Raw genomic sequence first — 22,685 nt, forward strand, 5'->3', positions numbered from 1 at the left:
AAATTTACCTGATATGTTGAAAGTATGAACACTTTTATAAAAAGGATAGGTACTTACCGATAACCAAAGTTTACCGGTTACCAATTTTTTTAATAGTTTTTCATGTTTTCTACCTAAAACATTATTAGTCTGTCAACATAATAGGTAACGCTAAACCGAATTTATTAAATATCTTTTAATATATCCGATAATGCCGTATATTAGCCGTATATTAACCCACCTTTCCTGAGACAATCCCCTAATAGAACATAAACTTTTTTTGGTTCACGTTTCATGATAGAAACACAAAAGGGTTGCATGAATTGATCTGTTTTCTCAGTTGATATAAATTCAATTAACATCAAAATGGATGGTCTGCATATGCCATATCAGTCCAGGTAACATTCTGGACATACATCAATCTCGATATATAAAATCTTACATTTAGCAAATATATCAATAACAAATATTAGTATGTGGTCTAATGCTCCCCTTAGCAGCTTGATAACCCACATATACGTGGGTCGCAAACCTTTAAAACTACGTAAATTGCAAAGATTTTGTTTTTCACCAAGTCACGAGTATTGTCCAGAACAGAGTGCAGGTCTGTGTTTGCCATGGACGGGTGCAACGTGACAAGCCCGATAGTTTTTGATCAGTCTATCACCTGCAAAACAAATGCAGTCATTGTTAGCGTATTAAGACGAAGGGGAAGCAATATTTTTTCAACACCTTAATCAGTCAGCATCAAACATGTCATCAAATATAAGGAAACCATTGTTGCAATGGTTGAACAACAACGTAATTCTAAAGTAAACAGAAGTAGGAAGTGATTCGAGTTGTCCTTAAACGCCTCCAGTAGCATATCATAAGAACATGAAACCACAAGAGCTATGCTTGTACTCGGTGTTTCAAAAGGCACATTTTGAAAGGGGCAAAATTTTTGACATATTCGAGTCATAAAGGTAACCATCCAATAAAAGAAAATCGATTTAATTCTGACACATCAAATTGTAAGATTGCATGCAAGTATTGCAAATACAGAAGTTTCTACTCATTTTAACACTAATACGAGAAAACTGTCTCTTACTGCAAATGAGTATAATGATACCAGGAACAGAGAAATTATAAAGATACATAGGTTTCCACAGTTTGTTGAAGTCAAAGCAAGGTAGCAAGTCTCTGGTAGCATCCATATATTGCTGCAGTTCTGGGAAACTTGGAGTGGAACAAAGACCATTCAAGAGTTCCTTTGAGGAAAAATAAAGCAGCATGTAGACTAGAGTAAGGGAATATGGTATGGGGAGTTTCATTGAAGGTAAGTATTAGTTGTGAATATGTTTCGTAGCTTCTTAAAGCGTGTCCTAGGCTGTTTGAGTTGGTTGCAACTGTCAGTTTAATGGCTTCAGTTTTCAAGGCAGAAGTTGTTTTTATGTGTATCAGTTTTCTACATTTTTTTCTTTTCTTTCCTTTCTTCCTTCCCTTCACGACAAAAACAAAAAGAGGCATGATTTTGAATTGTCTGAACATTCCTAAGACCTCATCCCCAGTAACAAGAAACATAATTCTAAAACATGTACTAGCATCAAGTTCTGAAAAAAATTGCTTTAAGAATTATTTCCAATGGACAGCAGAACTTCATTCTAAGAATGAGAACATATATATATGCAACATAAATGAAATTTACATCAACTCTAACCGAACTATGTTTGATTTTGATCATCATCAAAGCTAACAGCGCATACATTTTTTATACTCTAGGCATGAATATATCATTCAAGCATAGATAAGGTTACATTGACAATCAATGTAGATATGCATAACAAGCTATCAAACTATATACTCTAAACACAGATTTCAAATTCTGCATTTGTATAGCAAATAGACAAGTCATAATGACATATTATTATTCTCATGCTTATGGTCACAATCATTGCACTAAAACTTCAAAACTTAAAACTTAATGGAAGAAAAATAATACAGGAGCATATAGAAGACCTTAATGGAAGCCATTAAGCTGCTGCTGCTGTGGACTGAAACTTGTCCAACATATATCAATGCGGTGTCTCACGAATAAATCCCCATTGCTGCCGCTGAAGCTCAAGCCTACAGTTCTGAGCCAAAATAGATTCATAATCTCTCTCAACACGCTCCTCAATCCTTGCCCGCTCAATACTATCATCCGGATAATCGAGTTTGAATTTCTTCGACCTCACATAAAAGTTCACACCATTCTTTGTTGTGAACTTGTACTCGTAAGGATACGACCTGGACAGCGAAAAAACAGGCTCAGATGATGGTAAAAAGCTAAACAAGAGGATTAGAAGAATCGGTAGCAACTGAATCAGCATTCGGATGTTGAATCCAGCAGAGCCTTGATCCCCCGTTCTAGCTCCCATTCGAGGCCCGAAATTGAAACTTCGAAATTGGGTAGTCGCCGGAGGCATCCCACCAAAGAAGAAGTTCCTAAATATCTCGTCAGCATCAAAATCAGTATCGTAAAAGCCATTGAATCCATTGCCCGCGCCACGATACTGTGAAGCTCTCCTTTCATATACAGGTTCATCTGATCCAACGAGATCGTACCTTTTCCTACTTTCTTCATCGCTTAAGCATTGAAACGCTTTCGAAACAGATTTAAAGGCTTCCTCGGAACATGGAGCTTTATTCTTATCGGGATGAACTTTCAAGGATAGTTTCCGATAAGCTTTCCGAACATCATCAACAGAACAATTTTTTTCTAACCCCAGAATTTCATAATAATCCTTCTTTTTCCTAATTTGCTTCACGGTCACGACTTGCTCTTCGGTGTACGTACCTGCGGCATCCGCCGGCGGAGAAGAAGAAGAAACCGATCCAGCCGGTGGATTCCTCCGTCGAATAGAGGGTTTATCGGACGGCTTAGATTGAGAAGAATCAGGCGGAGGATCCGGGGTAGACCGATCGTCGGATTTCGCTTCAGCAGCCGCTGATAAGAGATTGTCGACGGGAAGTGATGGGTCAAGACGACGCGCTTTGGTGAGGAATTTAAGGGCACGGGGTCGATCTCCGGCGTCCAATGCATCTTTGCCGAGTTTCAAGCATTTCAAGGCGTCATCTTTGTTGCCATCCATGTTCAAATCAAACGAATAAAATATAAATAGATAGCTATTGAATTGGGGATGAAAAATTGAGGGGTTTTTCCCTAGAAGACCTACGGGGTAAAAGGGTATTCGCTATCAAGGGTTCATACGCTATTCATAGCATAGGGGATCATTTTGCCGGTGATGGGAAGAAGACGCCAGAGGCAGAGGGCAACGATAGATAAATAGTGAGGTTCCGTGATATTGTCCAATTTTCTATATAAAACCAGTCGGTTGATGGATAAGTGTCGTATCGGAACATCGGTTTGAATTCGGATCGGATACGACACATTCTTATTTTAGTCTCTTCTTTATGTAAAGCTTTAAGATATTTATAATATTATTAATTAGTCCAAATAGTAAAGACAGAATTAAAAACCCATTCCTGTACAAATGCTAACATAAGTTTTAAGTCTTAACAAATCAATAACGTAAATAATAAAAATACAACTTATTAAGAACTAGTCATATTGAAACTGATGACTAAAATAAAAAGTGGCTTTCAATGTAATTTACCCTTCTTTTAAGATTCTGCTTATCTGGAGAAAAAAGAAAACAGATATTCATTTTTTAAAAATATAATTCAACATTCCAGCAAGATAATAACTCAAAACGCCTACAATTTGTAAAAAAAAGAAAACAGATCACCATAAACTAACAAATAAAAATCAAGGTTCAACCCTGCTCTTCTCCATCTACACCACCTCTTTCTTCAGCAGCAGCTGCCATTAATTCATCGAATTTTTCGGTCTTTCCCAACAATATCTCAATCTGAGGAACAACAAAATACCACACACACACATATAAACATGTATATTATCAGTACTAGATAACAGGGAACAACAAGTAATGCAAAAATTAAATACTGGTTTCCTTGGATTATCTTATGAGGAGAGAGCAAATGTTTCAGCTTGCAAATATGTTTTTGCATTAGATCACGGCAGCAGATGCATGCAAAAGGAAGCAAGAAGACCTGTTGTGTTGATTTTACCTTTGCCTTTTGGACTGGATGCCCTCTAAGGTCGTCCTTCATGTCAACGATTGCAGTTGTGATCTCTGCACATGTTCAGGTTGATTCCCGGCACTATCAGGATTTAATGGTTACATCAACGTGTGTGTGCTCGTGTGTTTTTTCTTCTAAATATATATAAATAAAGCAATAAAAGTAGAAGACTGCTTACTCTTCTCAACAGCCAAACCATTGTTTTTTAGTATCTCTGCAATCGTGACGACTGTCGCTATAGCTGCATACATGAAATGATAAATAGAAAAGGATTTACTGCAATTCTAAAATATTCAGCATAGACAATCAACAAATAGTAATACACTACAAGGAAAATCAAGTTACAACCATTTTGCACTCGAGAAAAGGAATCTCCAAGGGCTATGATTTGAATGAACATTTGCAACATCCCCAAATTACTACCAACTTTGTGCCATAAAATAAAAACTTTGCCACATCTTAATTTACAATCTCCTCGCATAAACAAGTATAACACAAGGATCGGAGATTTCCGGCACCATTGCCTTTAGGGCAATATCTATAAAGAAAAGTACTAAAAACTGAACCGCAAAGCTTCAATGCAGTATAGTGAAATAATCTATAGGTCAACAGCTTCATTAAGGGGATATTACCATAACTTAAATCCCAGACATTTGTCTCCAGTATAACATACTAATGCATTTCAAGGAAATTAAACAACACTTGTATATGAGAATCAATCATATTAATATTCAGATCAGAAAAAATTGAGGTAAAAATGAAATTAAAGAATTAAAAATGGAGGATTTAAGACGTCAATCGTACCCATGCCAAGGGCAGACAACTCCACCTCATTGTACTGTTGCATATATCTCTGCAGAGAAAAAAGGTTATCTTATCATTGTAATAAATTAACAAGGAATTAATCTTCTTTGTTTAAGCTAAAAGCTAACCCCTTAGATACCCAAATACTTAAAAGAAAAATGCTCAGAAGGAATAATAAAAAACCCTAAAACCCACCGAAATTTTATTGTGATTTTTCAAATTCAACACTTGATTCTAACAGAGCGAGGAGAAAAGAAGGAAGAAAGGGAAACCTTGGCGAGATTAACGTAGAAAAACAAGGGCTTTTTGGTATTGGAGACTTGAATCCGGTTCTTCTTGTGGGAATCGTTAGCCAAGATGATGTTGTTGACTCCTTGAGTGATTTCTTCCATTTTTGAGACCTCTGCTGCTCAAACCCTACACCCTAAAAACCCTAACCTGAAACACACATCTCTCCTGGCCTCTGTTTAATTGGGTTGAAATCTTGTGCTGGTACTGGGCCTAGTGACTCCTCACTGGCTAGGGTTTCTTTCTATGTAAATAAAAATGCTTTACAATTTAAAGAGATATTAATTAATAATTTATTAATTTAAATATATATTTTGATTCAACTAATTTAATATATTATATTAACTAATTAAATAATGCTTATGTACAGTATAATTAATTAAATATAATACATATCCCTAAAAAATAAAGATCATAGTATTACGTAATATTAGTTAAAACTTAATACAAGTTCATGTATGTTAAGGAAATTAATCATTATATAAACAACATCAAATATTTATAATTTTAGAGATAAAATATAATCATATGTAAAAATTTTAAGAATAAACAAACAATAACAAAATCATATTTTATTAAATTGTCTTAGTTATATTTATAATTTCATAAAAATATTAATTTATAATATTAAAGAGAGTCTATAAGTCCAAGAGCCTTTCCATATGAATATTCATGGCCAAATTAATAATAAAATATTTCTAATTTTTAATTATAAATGGTAAACTACCAAATTGTTGTTATTTTTTTATTTTAATCGTTAATGTTTTTTTTATAAAATCATCTTATTATAATAAAAAAGGATAAAATACACTGGAGACCACTAAACTATGGTCAAAAATCAATGTGACTATCGAACTTTTAATTGAATCAATCAGACCACCCAACTATTTAATTGATTCAATCAAACCAACGACCGTTAATTTTTAACAGAGGTGGTCTTAATTGGCATAATTATATATTTGGTCTTTAATATTTACATATTCTATCAATTTAGTCACTATTTTAATTCAATTAAATAAATTTAACTATCCAATTAGAATGTGACACGTGTCAATATATTAATGGAAGGCTTTATTTATGAATTTTAAATTATTTAATTAAATAATTTTTCTATCCAATCAGGTGGTGACACGTGTCACCACCAATTGAAATTAAAATAAAGAGATAATTTTGAGCTTAAGGGTGGAATTGAAACCAAGGACTTAGGGGATAGAGCAGGTACCCAAACCATTGGATCAAAGGTCTCTAATGATTTAAAGTTACAACAATTTGTATTTAACTTGTAAAAGTTTGTTAAAGATAAAAATTTAAACAAATCATTTGTTAAAACAAATTATTAAATAAATTAATTGTAAATTGTTTTTTTGAATTACAAATATTCAATTTTTATATAAATTATAAATTTTTTTAAAAAAAAAAATTTAATTCGAAAATTGCCCGAATTAACCAAAATTGGTTCAGTAAATAAATTTCAAATAAATTTCAGTTCGATTAATGGTTAAAGAAAAAATTTGATTAATTCGGTTCGATTAATAATTTTCAAATTAATCCGGTTAATAATTTTCAAATAAATTTTAGTTCGATTAACCGAACCGAATTATCCAATTTTTGCTTTGATTAATTCGATTTATAATTTAAAAAATCGGTTAATTTGATTCGATTAATAATTTTCAAATTAATTCGGTTTGGTTAATAATTTTCAAATAAATTTTGGTTCGGTTAACCAAACTGAATTAACTAAATTTTTGCTTGGATTAATTCGGTTAATACTTTTAAAAAAATCAGTAAATTCGTTTCGGTTAATAATTTTTAAATTAATTCAGTTTGGTTAATAATTTTCAAATAAATTTTGGTTCGATTAACCGAACCGAATTAACCGAATTTTTTCTTCGATTAATTATGTTAATAATTTTCAAAAAGGTTTCCGTTAATTCAGTTTGGTTAATAATTTTCAAATAAATTTTGGTTTGATTAACCGAACCAAATTAACCGTATTATTTTCTTTAACCGTTAATCAAACCAAAATTTATTTGAAAATGATTAATCGTGAATAATTTATTTAAGGGTAAAGTACAGTAATGGTCACTGAACATTTTTGAAGCTTGCATTTAGGTCCCCCAACTTTTAAAACTTGCAATACAGTCCCCCAACATTTATTCCGTTTGCAATATGGTCCCCTAACTTAAACCACCGTTAGAAATTAGGGTAAATTATATAAAAGGTTATTGAACTTTTTAGACACTTGAATTTAGGTCCCCCAACTTTTAAAACTTGCAAAACAATCCTCAATTTCATTCTAAACTCCAATTTCCAAAGTAATTCAATTTCATTCTAAACCCTAAATTCCAAAATAATTCAATTAAATTCAATTATGTCAGATTTATTATTATTTAATTTCATCTTATTTCATGTGATACGTATTTTTTTATATAAATATAATAGTATAATTCTTATCTGTTGAAGAAATTTTTTAATTAAAAAAAGTAGTTAGGATATAGAAGAGGTTGAAAATAATTCGAATTTTAAATTTATAAAATGTTATTTTGACGTATAAATAAAAGTGTAAACTACTAGGTTGACAACTTAACTATCTAGCCCTTTTTACTTTTGTCATCAATCTTTTAAATTTATCAATCATACAACATAATTATTTAACTGTTTTAACTAAGCCACTAGTCGTTACCAATTGATACAAATGATGAAGTGGCAGTTAAAAGGAATTGACATTATTATACATTCAGTCTTTATTATTTATATAATCAATTTGGTCCTAAACTAAATAGAATTTAATAAATTAATCATTTAATTAGGATCTGACATGTGTTAGCACATGATCATGAAACGTGTCATTGGTGACACATGTCACCACCTAATTATTTATATATGCTATCAATTTGGTCCTAAATTAAATAAAATTTAATAAATTAATCATTTAACCAGGATCTGACATGTGTTAACACATGATCATGATATATGTTATTGGTGACACATGTCACCACCTAATTAGAAGAAAATTAAGTTACAAAGAAGTAAAATTTGGGTCTTGGGCAAACTCAAACCTGAGTCACGCAAATGAAAGATACATGGTGAGCCACTAAGCTAACATCATCGTTTGTGTTAAGAGATATACAATATAATATACTAATAGTATGACCAATGCCAGAAAAAAAAGAATATAATGGAAAATGGAAATAATGAGATTTGAACTTCGGCAAAAAATTTGAAAGCAATAAATGATGGGTATTTTTTTACAATAAAAAATATTATATTTGATAAATTGTTTGATATATAATATTTTTTAAATATTAGTTGATACAATATTTTAAAAGAATAAATTTAAGATTTATATATTTTTAAAAAATTTTAATATATTTTTTTTATTATCATGATTATATATAATCTTAAGTTGAGTATTTCTAATATAATTAATAATTTTAATTTCTTATTAAAAATAAAATATTCAAAAAATATAAATGATTCATTAATATATGAATATATTTTTTTATTTATACATCTAAATATAAATATACATTTATATAAATATATTTTTATTCATATATTGAAATATTTTGATTAAAATATAAACATATTTTAAATACTAGTTTATACAAGAAAAATAAAATATATCAAAAATATAAATGATTCATACATTTAAATATAAATTGAATCATTTATATTTTCTATACATCTATATTTAATAAGAAAATAAAATTATTGGGGGACTTTTTTGCAAGTTTTAAAAGTTGGGGACCTAAATTCAAGTGCCTGAAAAGTTCAATGATCGTTTATATAATTTACCCTAATTTTCTAACAGTGATTTAAGTTGGGGGACCATATTGCAAACGAAATAAATGTTGGGGGATTGTATTGCAAGTTTTAAAAGTTGGGGGACCTAAATACAAGCTTTAGTTCATTAAAAGTTGGGGACCTAAATTCAAGTGCCTGAAAAGTTCATGATCGTTTATATAATTTACCCTAATTTTCTAACAGTGATTTAAGTTGGGGGACCATATTGCAAACGAAATAAATGTTGGGGGATTGTATTGCAAGTTTTAAAAGTTGGGGGACCTAAATACAAGCTTTAGAAATGTTCAGTGACCATTACTATACTTTACCCTTTATTTAATTTTAAATAATTTGTTTTAGCAAATAATTTGTTTAAATTTTTATCATTAACAAACTTTTACAAGTCAAATACACATTGTTGTAACTTTAAACCATTGGGGACCTTTGGCCCAATGGTTTGGCCATCTGTTCTATCCCCAAGTCCCTAGTTTGATTCCCCCTTCAGCACCAAATTATCCCTTTATTTTCATTTCAATTGGTGGTGACACGTGTCACTATCTGATTGGATAGAAAATTTATTTAATTAAATAATTTAAAATCCATAAATAACACCTTCCAATCATATATTGACACGTGTCACGTTCTAATTGGATAGTTAATTTTATTTAATTGAATTAAAATAGTGACTAAATTGATAGAATATGTAAATATTAATGACCAAATATATAATTATGCCAATTAATCTTAACAGACATGTCACCACCTCTGTTAAAAATTAACGGTCGGTGGTTTGATTGAATCAATTAAATAGTTGGGTGGTCTGATTGATTCAATTAAAAGTTCGGTGGTCACATTGATTTTTTACCATAGTTTAGTAGTCTCCCATGTAGTTTACCCAAAATAAAATCCCTATAATATAAATTTGTTTTGTTTTTTTCCATTACATCAGACAAATTGGTCGACGATTCCAATTTGAGACACGAACATAACAAATAAACGAAGTAACAAACGCAGCAAATTGACAGACATAATTCCGATCAAATAACAGTTAGAACAAAACCTTCAAATTTTCAATCAATCCTAAACTGAATAATCGCCTAACTCATGTTTATGAGATTTATAACTATCATTTTCTGAATCTCTTTTCTCCAGGATAAAAAACACACATACCTTTAGCCTCATCTTCTACAAGAATTTCTGGGGAATTTGGGAAATATTTTCAATTTATCTTTTTGTGTTACAATAAAATGAAAATAGGGAAAGCCTCAAATTCCAGCAATGGTGAGAGCAATAACAATGGAACCAATGTAGTTTTGCATAAAGCCTCAAATTCCAGCAATGGTGAGAGCAATAACAATGGAACCAATGTAGTTTTGCATGTTTATGATCTTACACGCATCAATAATTATTCTTTTTGGTTTGGTTTTGGGATTTTCCATTCCGGCATTGAAGGTTTGTTCTTAAGTTTTGAAAATCTATTAATCGGAGTTCTTTATGTTAATGAAGTTATAACATGTTTAATTTTTGAAATTCTTCGATTTTAAATTTCGATTATTTATATATGTCTCGATCTTTATGTACACAGTTCATGGTAAAGAGTATGGTTTCGGGGCTCATGAATTTTCGGCCACCGGAGTTTTCGAAGTGGAACCCAAGAACTGCCCCGGTTTCGCCTACCGTTGTTCAATCTCATTGGGAAGCATAAACGTGTCGTTGCCGGAATTCACAACGTTCATCGAGAAAATGGCTTCCCAGTATTATGGAAATAGTTACCACCTCGTCTCCAAGAATTGTAATCACTTTACGGATGACGTTGTTCATAAATTGACAGGCAAACACATCCCTGGGTGGGTGAACCGACTGGCTCGGCTAGGTTTGTTCATCCTTCTAACTCTTTACCAAGTTATATATGCACATATGTACGTATGCATGCAGACACATTGGAAATCATTAAGTTGATGATTTATCAAAATTGTAGGTTCTTTATTCAGCTGCTTACTTCCGGAAAGCCTTCAAGCAACTAGAGTGAAGAAGGTTGAGGAAATCGGTACGCTTCCTATTCTTCGATCTTTGCTTGTATGGTTTAGGATTGAGGGTTTAGAATATTCTGAGAGACGCTTTTGTTGGATTCTTTCCAGAAGATGAAACTGACGCTCCGTCACCGTCCACAACCGTCGATTCATGTAAAAGCAAGGATGAAGAAGAAAAGAAGCTATTGCTGTCCTCAAAAGCTGGGAATTCGGATACTAATTTTGTTAAATAAGCTCAAAGTGATAGCAAGGGGACTAGTCCCTTCACCAAGAATGCCTTGAAAGGGAGAACCAAACTAAAAATAGTTGAACGCTGCTTTGAAAGCACTTGTCCCCTTGGCCCATTCCATTACACAAACGTGTAATTGGGATATTTATCCGGGGGGCAGTTGTCCCATTTCCAATTTATACAGAGATATAATTGAGATATTTATCCGTTGAACCCCTCTTTTTTAGTTCATTTCAACTCTAATCGCGTCCTTCGATATTAATTGCTCTCCAAAGGTTCCCTATTTAATCAAATGGATCTTTCGAATCTTCAATTTTTTAATCGGGATAACAACTCGACTTTCGATGTAAATTACGATAAGTACGACATGATCTACAAATTAATCATGTTTTCTTCAACCCAAACATTCAAAAGTATTAGTATTTTAAATTATTATTATCTAATTTGAGCTAAAATAATATAAGCCTTGAGATTGAAACCATATTATAAAGAGAAAATAATCTCAGTGACCAAAAATTTCAGATAATATATAATTTTGACTAATTTTTTTTGGATTTGCGAAGATGACCAACAAAATCGCAATGCGATCTCTAATTCGCATTGCGATCTCCACTATCGCAAATTCGCATTGCATTTCGCATTGCGATTTTCCATTTCGCGTTGTGATTTTCCATTTCGCGTTGCGATTTTCCATTTCGCGTTGCGATAGTTGAAAATCGCGTTGCGGTAGTTGAAAATCGCAACGCGATTTTCCATTTCGCATTGCGGTAGTTGAAAATCGCGTTGCGCTTTTCCATTTCGCGTTGCGATAGTCTACAGTTGTCGTTAGTCTACAGTTGTCGTTGCGATAGTCTACAGTTGTCGTTGCGATTTTCCAAATTCGTTGTGAAAATTCGTTGTGATAGTTAAAAAAAAGATTTTGTTTCTTAAGAATTTTCTCTAAAAAGATAGTATCCGCGCGGACGTGTCGAAGACACGTATTACCACGACCACGACCACGACCACGACCACGACCACGACCACGACCACGACCAGACCCGACCCGAGACGGACGGCAGCGGCGCGCGAGAGTCCTCCTTGTTCTCTATCACTCAACAAGGAAGTGGGAAAGCCAAGCCTTAAATACCATTTCCAATAGTGTTTCCAATACTATGTGGGATTGAGCATTACCAACACTTGTTTCCAATACAATGTGATTATTCAGGAAACAATTAACAATCATACACCTTAAAACAACTGAATTAGCAACCAATTGCATTAGTATACGATTAAATATGTCATAATTAAAAGTCAATCTACAATCAATCGCGATTATTGCAATTTTAAGCAAACATTCAAAATAATATCACTATTTAAGGCTCAATCCCACATAGTATTGGGAACAAGTGTTGGTAATGCTCAAATCCCACATAGTATTGGAAACACTATTGGGAATGGTATTTAAGGCTTGGCTTTCCCACTTCCTTGTTGAGTGATAGAGAACAAGGAGGACTCTCGCGCGCCACCGCCGCCGCCGTCCGTCTCGGGTCGGGTCTGGTCGTGGTCGTGGTCGTGGTCGTGGTAATACGTGTCTTAGACACGTCCGCGCGGATACTATCTTTTTAGAGAAACAATTTTTTTTTTTAACTATCGCAACAACAACTGTAGACTATCGCAACGAATTTGGAAAATCGCAACGACAACTGTAGACTATCGCAACGCGAAATGGAAAACCGCGTTGCGATTTTCAACTATCGCAACGCCAAATGGAAAATCGCAACGCGATTTTCAACTATCGCAACGCGATTTTCAACTATCGCAATGCGAAATGCAACGCGAATTTGCGATAGTGGAGATCGCAATGCGAATTAGAGATCGCATTGCGATTTTGTTGGTCATTTTCGCAAATCCAAAAAAAGTTGGTCAAAATCGTATATTATCTAGAATTTTGGTCACTGAGGTTTTTCTCATTATAAAAATAAGCTCAACCTATATATATATATATATATATATATATATATATATATATATATATATATATATATATATATATATATATATATATATATTCGGGGTGGATAAGGCGATCCTTGACAATGATTTCTAGGGCTGTTCATTCGGTTAAAATCGAACCGGACCGAACCGAATTAATCATAACCGAATTAATCAAACTTTTTTTTTCTTTAACCGTTAACCGAACCGAACTTTTTTTCAAACATATTAACCGAACCGAATAAATTTCGGTTAATTCGGTTAATTTTCGAATTTACCGAATTTTTTTTAATTTTCTAATTTATATAAAAATTAAATGTTTTTAATTAAAAAAAAGCTTATAATTAATTTAAATAATATATAATTATAAAATAAAAATTTCAGATAAATTTTTTAATTAATTAATATTGATTTAGGTTTAAAAGTTATTGTATCTTAAATTATTAATTGGGTTTTAAATGGGTTGGGCTTAGCCCATATGTTATATATAATATATTTAATATTTTTTAATTAAAAAAACATTTTACAATTAATTTAAATAATATATAATTATAAAAAAATTATATAATTTTTTAATTAGTTAATATTGATTTAGGTTTAAAAGTTATTAGATCTTAAATTATTAATTGGATTTTAAATGGTTTGGGCTGAGCCCATATGTTATATATAATATATTTAATATTTAAAATTTAATTTCGGTTAATTCGGTTAATTAACTGAATTCGAACCGAATTAACCGTTAACCGAATTCTAAAAATTTTCTTAACTGTTAACCGATCGAACTAATTTGGTAATCGAACCGAATTAACCGGACTAATTCAATTCGATCGATTAACCGAATTAATTCGATCATTTGAACACCCCTAGTGATTTCCTTTTGTCACAACTCACAAACTAATCTTTCCTTGATCGGGTAAACGTACATGTGTCTTCAAGGTTGATAGGATGTATTTTGTCCTTCTTATTTATACATACGTTAATCATATGCATATTGTTTTTAGGGTAAAATACACAAATGGTCCCCCGACTATATGTACTGTTTTATTAATTTCATTTATTATTAAAAGTTATAAAATGATCATTCGACTATGAAATGTTGATTTGTTAAGTCTCTCGACTATTAAAAGTTACAAAATGGTCACCTGACTATTTATTATGTTACAGACTTGTCCTTTTCCGTTAAAAAATTGGTGGTTGTTTAAGTTGAATATTAACAATGATGACATGGATACGATAGTTGTTTAAGATTGTGTGATCAGATTTTATCATATCACATTAAACGAGTTAAAGTTCAGCTCCGTTTATGGAATATGATGAGTTTGGAACATAATGAATAGTTCGATGACTATTTTGTAACTTTTAATAGTCAAAGGATTTAATAAAATAACGCTATATAATGAAAAAAACATTTTATTAACTTTTAATAATTGAGAGATTTAATAATACAATACCTTATAATTGAGTGACCATTTGTGTTCTTTAGCCTTGTTTTTGTCGTTTAATAGTAACACAGAAAACAAAAGCCAAGTGGGTTCCTGTGCGGTTATGAACCACTGGTTTAAGTGTTGTCTTAGGGGCTATTTGTTTACTTCAGAATGATTAAGCGCTGAATGATTCAAATGTTGAATGATTTAGAGGCTCTGTATGAATTAGCTCTGAATATGACATGTTGTTTGATAATGGCTCTGAATCATTCAGAATGTACTTCTGTGCTGAATCATTATCACTGTTTTGCTGAATCAGTCAGCACTGAATCATTCAGAGGTGCGAAACAAACGCGTTGAATGTTGAACGGTTCAACATTCAGCGTTAAATGATTCCATTAAGAGGCAAACAAACAACCCCTTAATCTAATAACATATTTTCCCATTAAACGTGATATAATTAGAGAGGGATATTTTATTCGAATCTCATGAATACGGATTCTAATGGATTGTCTCTTTTTAAAGAAAAAACGAGTTTGAAATAGAGATAAAAAGACTTCAATTCAAACTATTAGTATCTAGGAGTAATTATATAAATATTAAATGAGAGTTTCTTAAAAGTCGATTTTACCAAAATATCATCTTCGGACCTATTAATTATCTGTCAGACACATTTTTTTCTAATATTATTGATCTAGCACTCTTTTTGACAAAACGTGGATCACCATTTGCATCTTTAAAGGGTTCTGTCCGAGCTGACGCCACGTAAGAGAAGACGCGGATCATGAATCATGCCTTCCATAGGTCCACATCATCTCTCAAAACATTTTTAAAAATTATACTTTAAAAATTAAAAAAATAAAACTATAGAAACTAATATCGTAATTTAATACATATTAGTTCCATGAGTTGAAGAGCTTAATGAGGTTAACTTATATAAGCATATTATAGTGTTTAAGTTATGTTTCTTGACAATCTGGGATAAAATTTAAAAGATGTATTCTTTAATTTTTTATCTCTATATCTAATGAATCTATTTATACACTATTGTTAACTCTGTTGAGATCTCCCCTTTAAAATTGTTGAAGCTTATATACCTAATCAATTTTTTTGTTAGTAGAAAGCAACAATCTTGATTATCATAACGTAAAAAAAATACTTTCAGGTGCTTCTTACAGATGTGTTAGACTCTTAAGCTCTCCAATTTAAAAAGTAAAAAGAACATCTTATAACTTATTCTATCTCAAATTACTACAGCAAAACATATAATTAAATAAATTACATGAAAATTACCCATTATCTCATAATCTAGATTTGAAATAAAAGAATATACAATATTTTAAGGTGTTTGAGTCGCCCAAATATAATTAATTTTATATTCGATCTTACATTAATATATCATTTCTCTTTTGATATATATCAACTTCAAAATTTAATTTAGTATAGACCTTAATAATAAATATTAATCTAATGTAATTATTTAAATAAATTAACATATAAAAATATTTAATCTTAATTAATATAAACCTTAATAATAAATATTAATATAATGCAATTTAACAATAGTGTATAAGTAGATTCATTAGATATAAAGATAAAAAAATTAAAGAATACACATTTTAGTTTTTATCACACATTATCAAGAAACATAACCTAAGCACTCGAATATGCCTATATAAGCTAATATCATTAAACTCTTCAACTCATGAAACTAATATGTATTAAATTATAATGTTAGTCTTTATAGTTTTATTTTTAAATTTTTTTAAAGTATATTTTTTTAAAATACTTTGAGGGATAATGTGAACTTATAGAAAGTGTGATTTATAATTCGTGTCTTTTGTATATGTTAGAGGTTCAGTTAAAGCACGAATGATAATCCGTGTCTTCCCTTACTAAATTAATAATATTAGGAGAGAGAGTGTAGGGGTGAGGTGATATTTTGGTAAAAATGATCCACGCATTGATTTCTAGATAAATTATTTTAATAAGACATGAAACATCATCGTTATTTTTTTTTTGTTTTTTGTCTTTTTGTTTTAAATTGTTTTGTTTAATATTTTAATTCAAGTTTAAACTTTGAATCAAATGCTAATTCAATTAATAATATGAAATATTATTTTATTTACATCAACGTTCGATCATTACTTTTTGGTACCAGTACATTACGCCGACATCTTGATCCAAACAAAAAATCATTGACATCAAGAATATTATTATAATTTCTAACCTAAAAAAAGAAAGAAAATATCAAATTTGGTCCTGATTCACCGGCGAATCATAGATCAGAACGATCCTTGAAACCGGAGGCGAGTCTAGAAGCGATAGCTGAATGGTACATAGCGTCGTGAAACGACTCGGTGTTCGTAGTCTCTGGAGACATATCGCATGGCAATGACATTGTCTTGTTGTATTCGTTGATCTCTCCGGTGGTCCTGCCCCTATCCTTATCTTATAGGCGTGCTCTGTCTTTTTGTTACCACAAATTGGCCATCTTTAAACAATTGACAATAAGACGGGCACCACGTTTTGACTGTCGTCGAGCATAAGGACTGGCTCGCCTCCATGAATATGCTTCTGATTTCATGGCCGCCCCTTGTGTGTCTGGCTGGCTAATGGTTCGTGTTCCAAACTCTCAATCCAGGTCCAGTCAAAATAACATGAATATTTGAATTTGAATAGTCGATCTCTCTAGAATGATTTCTTTGGTCTTCAATGTAAAAATCGACTTGAGAAAGTTCGAGGGGACCATAAGCAAAATTAAAGTTGTGCTCTTGGCAACTGCACCACAATGAGACGCTGCTTCTCTGAATGTGGAAGTAAGAATGGACGCAAGATCTTAAAGGACCAAATTTTAAAATTTTAAGAAGAATTTAACTAATAAAATTTTAGGAGAATGATAAATATATTATCAGTTAAAAATATAGAATAATATCTAAAATATATATTAATTTAAAATTTTCATGAGCGACTGTCTCGTTCGTCCCATCCTTCTATGAAAGTTCAAAGATATTTTTTACGATGTTGAAGATTAAACACTGAAAGAACTCCAGGTTTATTCCTTTGAGAAGACTTAACTTACACAGAAACCCTATGGGAATTTAATCAAACCATTAGTGCATACAATTATGAAAACTATGAGGTAGTTACATGAGCTACCCATAACAGTTTTACAACTGTGCCTAACGGTTTTACCCCACACTATTTAACAAATAGACCTTCAGCCTATTATACTACAATATGCTCTCTACTTTCTCCAACTTGAACACCTTCACCTTCTTTCTAAACACCGAATGAGAAGCTCTAGACAAAGGTTTCATGAATCCATAATCAATTTGATACTGAGCAGGTATGTAATTAAACAACCAGACTACCCTCTGCCACCTTCTCACAAAAGAAATGCACATCGAGCTCAACATGTTTTGACCTTGCATGAAAAATGGGGGTTGCACTCATAGCAACAACATTCGTATTATCACTCTAAACAATCGACAACTCAATTAAAGACACTTTCATGTCATTCAACGAAGCTCGTAGCCAAACAATCTCAGATGCAACATCGATAATTCCTCGATACTCAACCTCAGTCGTAGACCTTGACACCGAGCGTTGACGCTTAAAACTCCAAGCTACCAAATTCCCTTGAAAATACACACAATAATCAGAGACTTCCTACCATCCACATTACTTGTCGATCCTCATCAGCAAAGGCTGAAATCTTAGGCACTTCACTTGATGTTGTTGTGTCCCTGCGATAGAAGAAGAATAATCGAAGGAAATTGAGGAAATAAGATTAAAGAAAAGAAGAAAAGGGATTCAAGAAAACTGAGAATTCATTCATTCATTTCATGCCTTCAGCCCTACCCAGTACATTGCTTATATATTTACATTGTACCAACCATTTACCAGTTGGCAATACAACTGTCTCTAACAGTTAGATTCCCTTGCAGGTGTTGTTGGTGTGACTTCACTGTTGGCAATACCCCTCCCCTTAATTGAAATCCCTAACCCTATTTCCAATTTCCCTAATTCTCCTTCGTCTTCTCCGATTTTTATATCTCTCATAATCATGACAATACCCCATCCATGAAATGATCCTTGTCCCCAAGGATCAAAACCTAACAATTGTGCCTTAAGCACAATATAGTTTACCCCAATGATGTTTTCCAACCTTAAGTTCATCCACAGCAACTGATTGTACTTCTTCTCCCAATGTTTGTCAAACTTCATAGCATATTGGACCTTTAACTATCCTTTATGTCCAAACTTGGAAGGCTCCAATGAGCTAATGTGTTGATCTCCAGATTTCTTTTTCAACCAACTATCATAATTCATTGTTTGCACCTTCGAGGACTCATATAACAAGTTATATGCTACTAGCCCCATGCAATGTAAAACGATGCAGGTACTATAGATCCTTACTGCTAGCCTTAATCCTTTTCGAAGAGCAAGTGAGGTTTGATGGTAAGACTGAAACTTCAGGTAAATTCTGTCCTTTTTCTTTATACCTCTGTCTGTCAATTTTATTTTAGCAAAAAATTTTAGCCTTGCTTGAGTCTTCTGAAAAAATTTCAGATTTAAAAGTTGTTTAAGTAACTGATTCATGCTGCTTTCTTTGTTGACTTCCCGTATAGTTATGAAATTCCCCTTCCCTTGAAATGATCCTTGTCCCCAAGTATCAAATAATTTCTTCCTTACAATGATGTGTATCCCATTTTGTTCAGTTTTTGTGAAAAAATTAGCATACAAAACTCACCTTTCCCGAGTAATGCCCTTGCCAGAAATACAGCAGAAAGGACAAATAATTGAGGACAATAACGAATGCATCTTGATGCCAGTAGAAAACAATCATCTGCGATGTCTGGTCTTGTAGTGAATTCCTTAATACTCGTGAGAATGGACGTTATGTGCTTGAAGAGCACTTCAATCATATTTTTTAGGTAACTTGCACAAGAAGGGTCAGAGCCAAATATCTTTATAACTTCACTAGAGAGATAAAGGAAGCACAACTGGTGGTGTTGTTGATACATGCCTTGGATTTCTTCAAGCATTGCTTCAATTGTTATTCCCATAAACCTTCCAGAAGTTCTCACAACATATTTGCAAGCACGACAAAGAGACTCCATGGTCCTCATGTCCCAAGCGCAAATATCAAATATGGCTTTGAATATAGGCCAAAGCCTGTAAACTGAATCAGCAACTGCTTCAGGATGATTTACATACCGGAAAATATAAGCAAATCGATCTATGTGAACTGTTAATTCACTAGCATGTTTCTTCTCTAAAACTTCTGGACCTTGGTTAATAACTGCCTGTAAAGGAGTAACAACTGATGCACATAGTTCCTCCAAAGCAGCCTTAGCAGGCTCTGGTGGAAGTTCAGTAACAACCATGCTCAAAGCTTCAACTAAGTGTAACGAATCATCAACAGAGCCCTTAAAACTACCTTCACCATTAACTGTTGTATAGTATATATGGAAAAGATCTTTACAATATGTAGAAAGCTTTTTACGGAAATCATCACAGATGTGTCTAAATGCCAAAGCAACAGCTGCAGCAGAATCATCAAAGGTACGCATCCCACTCATGAGAATATCAATCACCAAAGGCAACTTAGAGAAACCACTTGGTGCAACATCAAGCCACTTAGAAAATGCTCCAATTATTAAGCAAACCGTTTGGAGTAGCTGCGGCTGATGAGGCAGTTTCGGAAACAGATCAATAACCTGAGGCATTACGTTTATTTCAACGACCGACACATAACTTGATATAGCTCGAATGCAAAATAAAGCAGCCTCAGTTGGATGCCATTCACTTTGTTCATTTCCACAACAAGATACAACCTCTAATAGCTTCACGTAAAGAATTTGTAGCATTGCATCGCCGCCTAAAACTGATGCCGCATCCGTCAACACATCCGCAACAACATATCTCGAATGTTTGAATTCCTTGAGATCCTCATATGAAAGATCTTGATAGGCTTGGGGATATTGAACTCGGAAGCTAACCAAGGATACAAGAGACTCATATGATTGACGAAAAACTTGAAGCCTTTGGTTTCTTTCAGCTTCAATGGATGCTTCATCGCCAAATGAAATGTTGGAATTCCTTTTTGTAAAGATAACCTGAAGACTGTGCCAAAAATTAAAGGTCAATGAAGCAATATCATATTCTGGATGGGAAACAACTTCCAGCAAAGCATTCACTATCATCATTGCTTCACTGGATCCGTCAATGATGCCTGAAATTATTGGAAGAACAACCACATGCCCATGTTCTGGATAATGAAGGACAAAAGTTGCAAGAACGTCATCAAAAAAGCGTTGCTCCTTCGATGGATAGCAGCTGCGAATAAGCTCAACAATATCCTCAGGGAATTGTTCTGATGTAAATTGTCCGAAATACTCAACATAAGCAGTAATTTGAATCTTTGATGTTGGCAATTTATCGAACACCTGAGAATCATCATGTTTTTGCTCGCACTCTTTACCATTTAGAATATGTAACATGTGCTTCACATCTCTCTGCTGCGACGCCATTTTGGATTCCAACATACTCAACCGACTATCCTGCTTCTGCCACCATTTAGGAGGGTTATTTCCCTATGTAGTTTGCTTCACCAGATTTGTAAGTTCTGCAATCTGTTGTTAGATTGAAGAAAGATTAGGATTTTCGACCATGATTTGGTATTTTTCTGGGGTATAACAATGAACAAGTTGTCAGGAAGAGTGGCTCTATATACCAATTATTGTGTCCCTACGATAGAAAAAGAATAATCGAAGGAAATTGAGGAAATAGAGATTAAATAAGAGAAGAAAAGGGATTCAAGAAAACTAAGTATTCATTCATTCATTTCATGCCTTCAGCCCTACCCAGTACATTGCTTATATATTTACATTGTACCAACCATTTACCAGCTGACAATACAATTGTCTCTAACAGTTAGATTCCCTTGCAGGTGTTGTTGGCGTGACTTCACTGCTGGCAGTACCCCTCCCCTTAATTAAAATCCCTAACCCTATTTCTAATTTCCTTAATTCTCTTCCGTCTTCTCCGATTTCTATATCTCTCATGATCATGACAGATGCTTTTAAAAACAAGTCCATAATCCAACGTACCAGCTAAATAGCGCAATATCCTCTTCACTGCTGCCCAATGAAATTCACAAGGTTGATGTAAATATTATGCAACCTTGTTCCCGTTAAAAGAAATATCAGGACACATATGACTAAGATAAAGAAACCCCCTAACAATGCTTCGATACAACTGAGGATCTTCAAGCGCTCTCCTCGCATCTATTGTAAGCTTTGGTGAGACTAACATAAGAGTTGGGCCAGCCTTTGCATCAGTCATTTTAGCTCTATCCAACAGCTCACATATATACTTCCTTTGACTCAAAAACAACACACCATCGTCTCTGGTAACCTTCAACCTAAGGAAGTAAGAAAGATCTCCCAAGTCTTTTAAGGAAAACTCTTGACCAAACATGTGCACAACAACCTCCACCTCCTCAGCTGAGTGACCAGTAATGATTATATCATCAACATATATCAAGATATACAAAGAACATTCACCAACCGTTTTGATAAACAGAGAGGCATCTGTTTGCGTTCCTTTAAACCCAACATCTAGTAAGTAAGTTCGAAGCTTTTTATACCAATTCCAAGGGCCTTGCTTTAGCCCATATAAAGCTTTCTCCAACTTACAAACAAGCTTCGTACTATTTGGCGCAACATGTTTAAACCCAGGAGGTTGAACCATAAACACATCCTCGTGCAACTCAGGCGTTGTTTACGTTCACTTGACACAGCTTTCAGCCATTGCTAACAGCTAAAGAAAATTCAACACTCACTGTTATAGATTTAATCACAAGACTGAACGTATCAACAAATTCTTGTCCTGGCACTTGTGAGTAACCCCGGGCAACTAACCTTGCCTTATGTCGAGACACAAATCTATCAGCATTACATTTCACCTTAAACAACCATGGACACCTAATTGCAGTTCGTCCAACAGGCAAAGGAACCAACTACCATGTTTTATTTCTCA

General features: G+C 33.1%; 3 protein-coding genes and 1 pseudogene across 3 annotated transcripts; 1 reads left to right on the top strand and 3 right to left on the bottom strand.

The window, feature by feature from the left end:
- Nucleotides 1-293: 293 nt before the first annotated feature.
- Nucleotides 294-3,307, bottom strand: LOC120166323 (chaperone protein dnaJ 49-like). Its single transcript, XM_039175604.1, has 2 exons — nucleotides 1,978-3,307; nucleotides 294-646 (listed from the first exon to the last, which is right to left on the bottom strand). Exon 1 carries the CDS (start codon nucleotides 3,090-3,092, stop codon nucleotides 2,034-2,036), a length of 1,059 nt encoding a protein of 352 aa, XP_039031535.1. The 5' UTR covers nucleotides 3,093-3,307; the 3' UTR covers nucleotides 294-646; nucleotides 1,978-2,033.
- Nucleotides 3,308-3,683: 376 nt separating this feature from the next.
- LOC120166324 (uncharacterized protein At2g34160-like) lies at nucleotides 3,684-5,370 on the bottom strand. The gene is made up of 5 exons (XM_039175605.1): nucleotides 5,181-5,370; nucleotides 4,909-4,957; nucleotides 4,283-4,345; nucleotides 4,093-4,157; nucleotides 3,684-3,872 (listed from the first exon to the last, which is right to left on the bottom strand). The coding sequence occupies exons 1-5, from the start codon at nucleotides 5,298-5,300 to the stop codon at nucleotides 3,777-3,779; spliced, it is 393 nt and encodes a 130-aa protein (XP_039031536.1). The 5' UTR covers nucleotides 5,301-5,370; the 3' UTR covers nucleotides 3,684-3,776.
- Nucleotides 5,371-10,229: 4,859 nt separating this feature from the next.
- On the top strand, nucleotides 10,230-11,377 carry LOC120166304 (annotated as a pseudogene).
- Nucleotides 11,378-18,116: 6,739 nt separating this feature from the next.
- On the bottom strand, nucleotides 18,117-21,175 carry LOC120166305 (transportin MOS14-like). The gene is made up of 3 exons (XM_039175592.1): nucleotides 19,393-21,175; nucleotides 18,569-18,754; nucleotides 18,117-18,277 (listed from the first exon to the last, which is right to left on the bottom strand). The coding sequence occupies exons 1-3, from the start codon at nucleotides 21,173-21,175 to the stop codon at nucleotides 18,117-18,119; spliced, it is 2,130 nt and encodes a 709-aa protein (XP_039031523.1).
- Nucleotides 21,176-22,685: the final 1,510 nt, after the last annotated feature.

This window comes from Hibiscus syriacus, unplaced genomic scaffold (genome assembly GCF_006381635.1).
Source record: "Hibiscus syriacus cultivar Baekdansim isolate YM2019G1 unplaced genomic scaffold, ASM638163v2 tig00111634_pilon, whole genome shotgun sequence".
NCBI lineage: Eukaryota > Viridiplantae > Streptophyta > Magnoliopsida > Malvales > Malvaceae > Hibiscus > Hibiscus syriacus.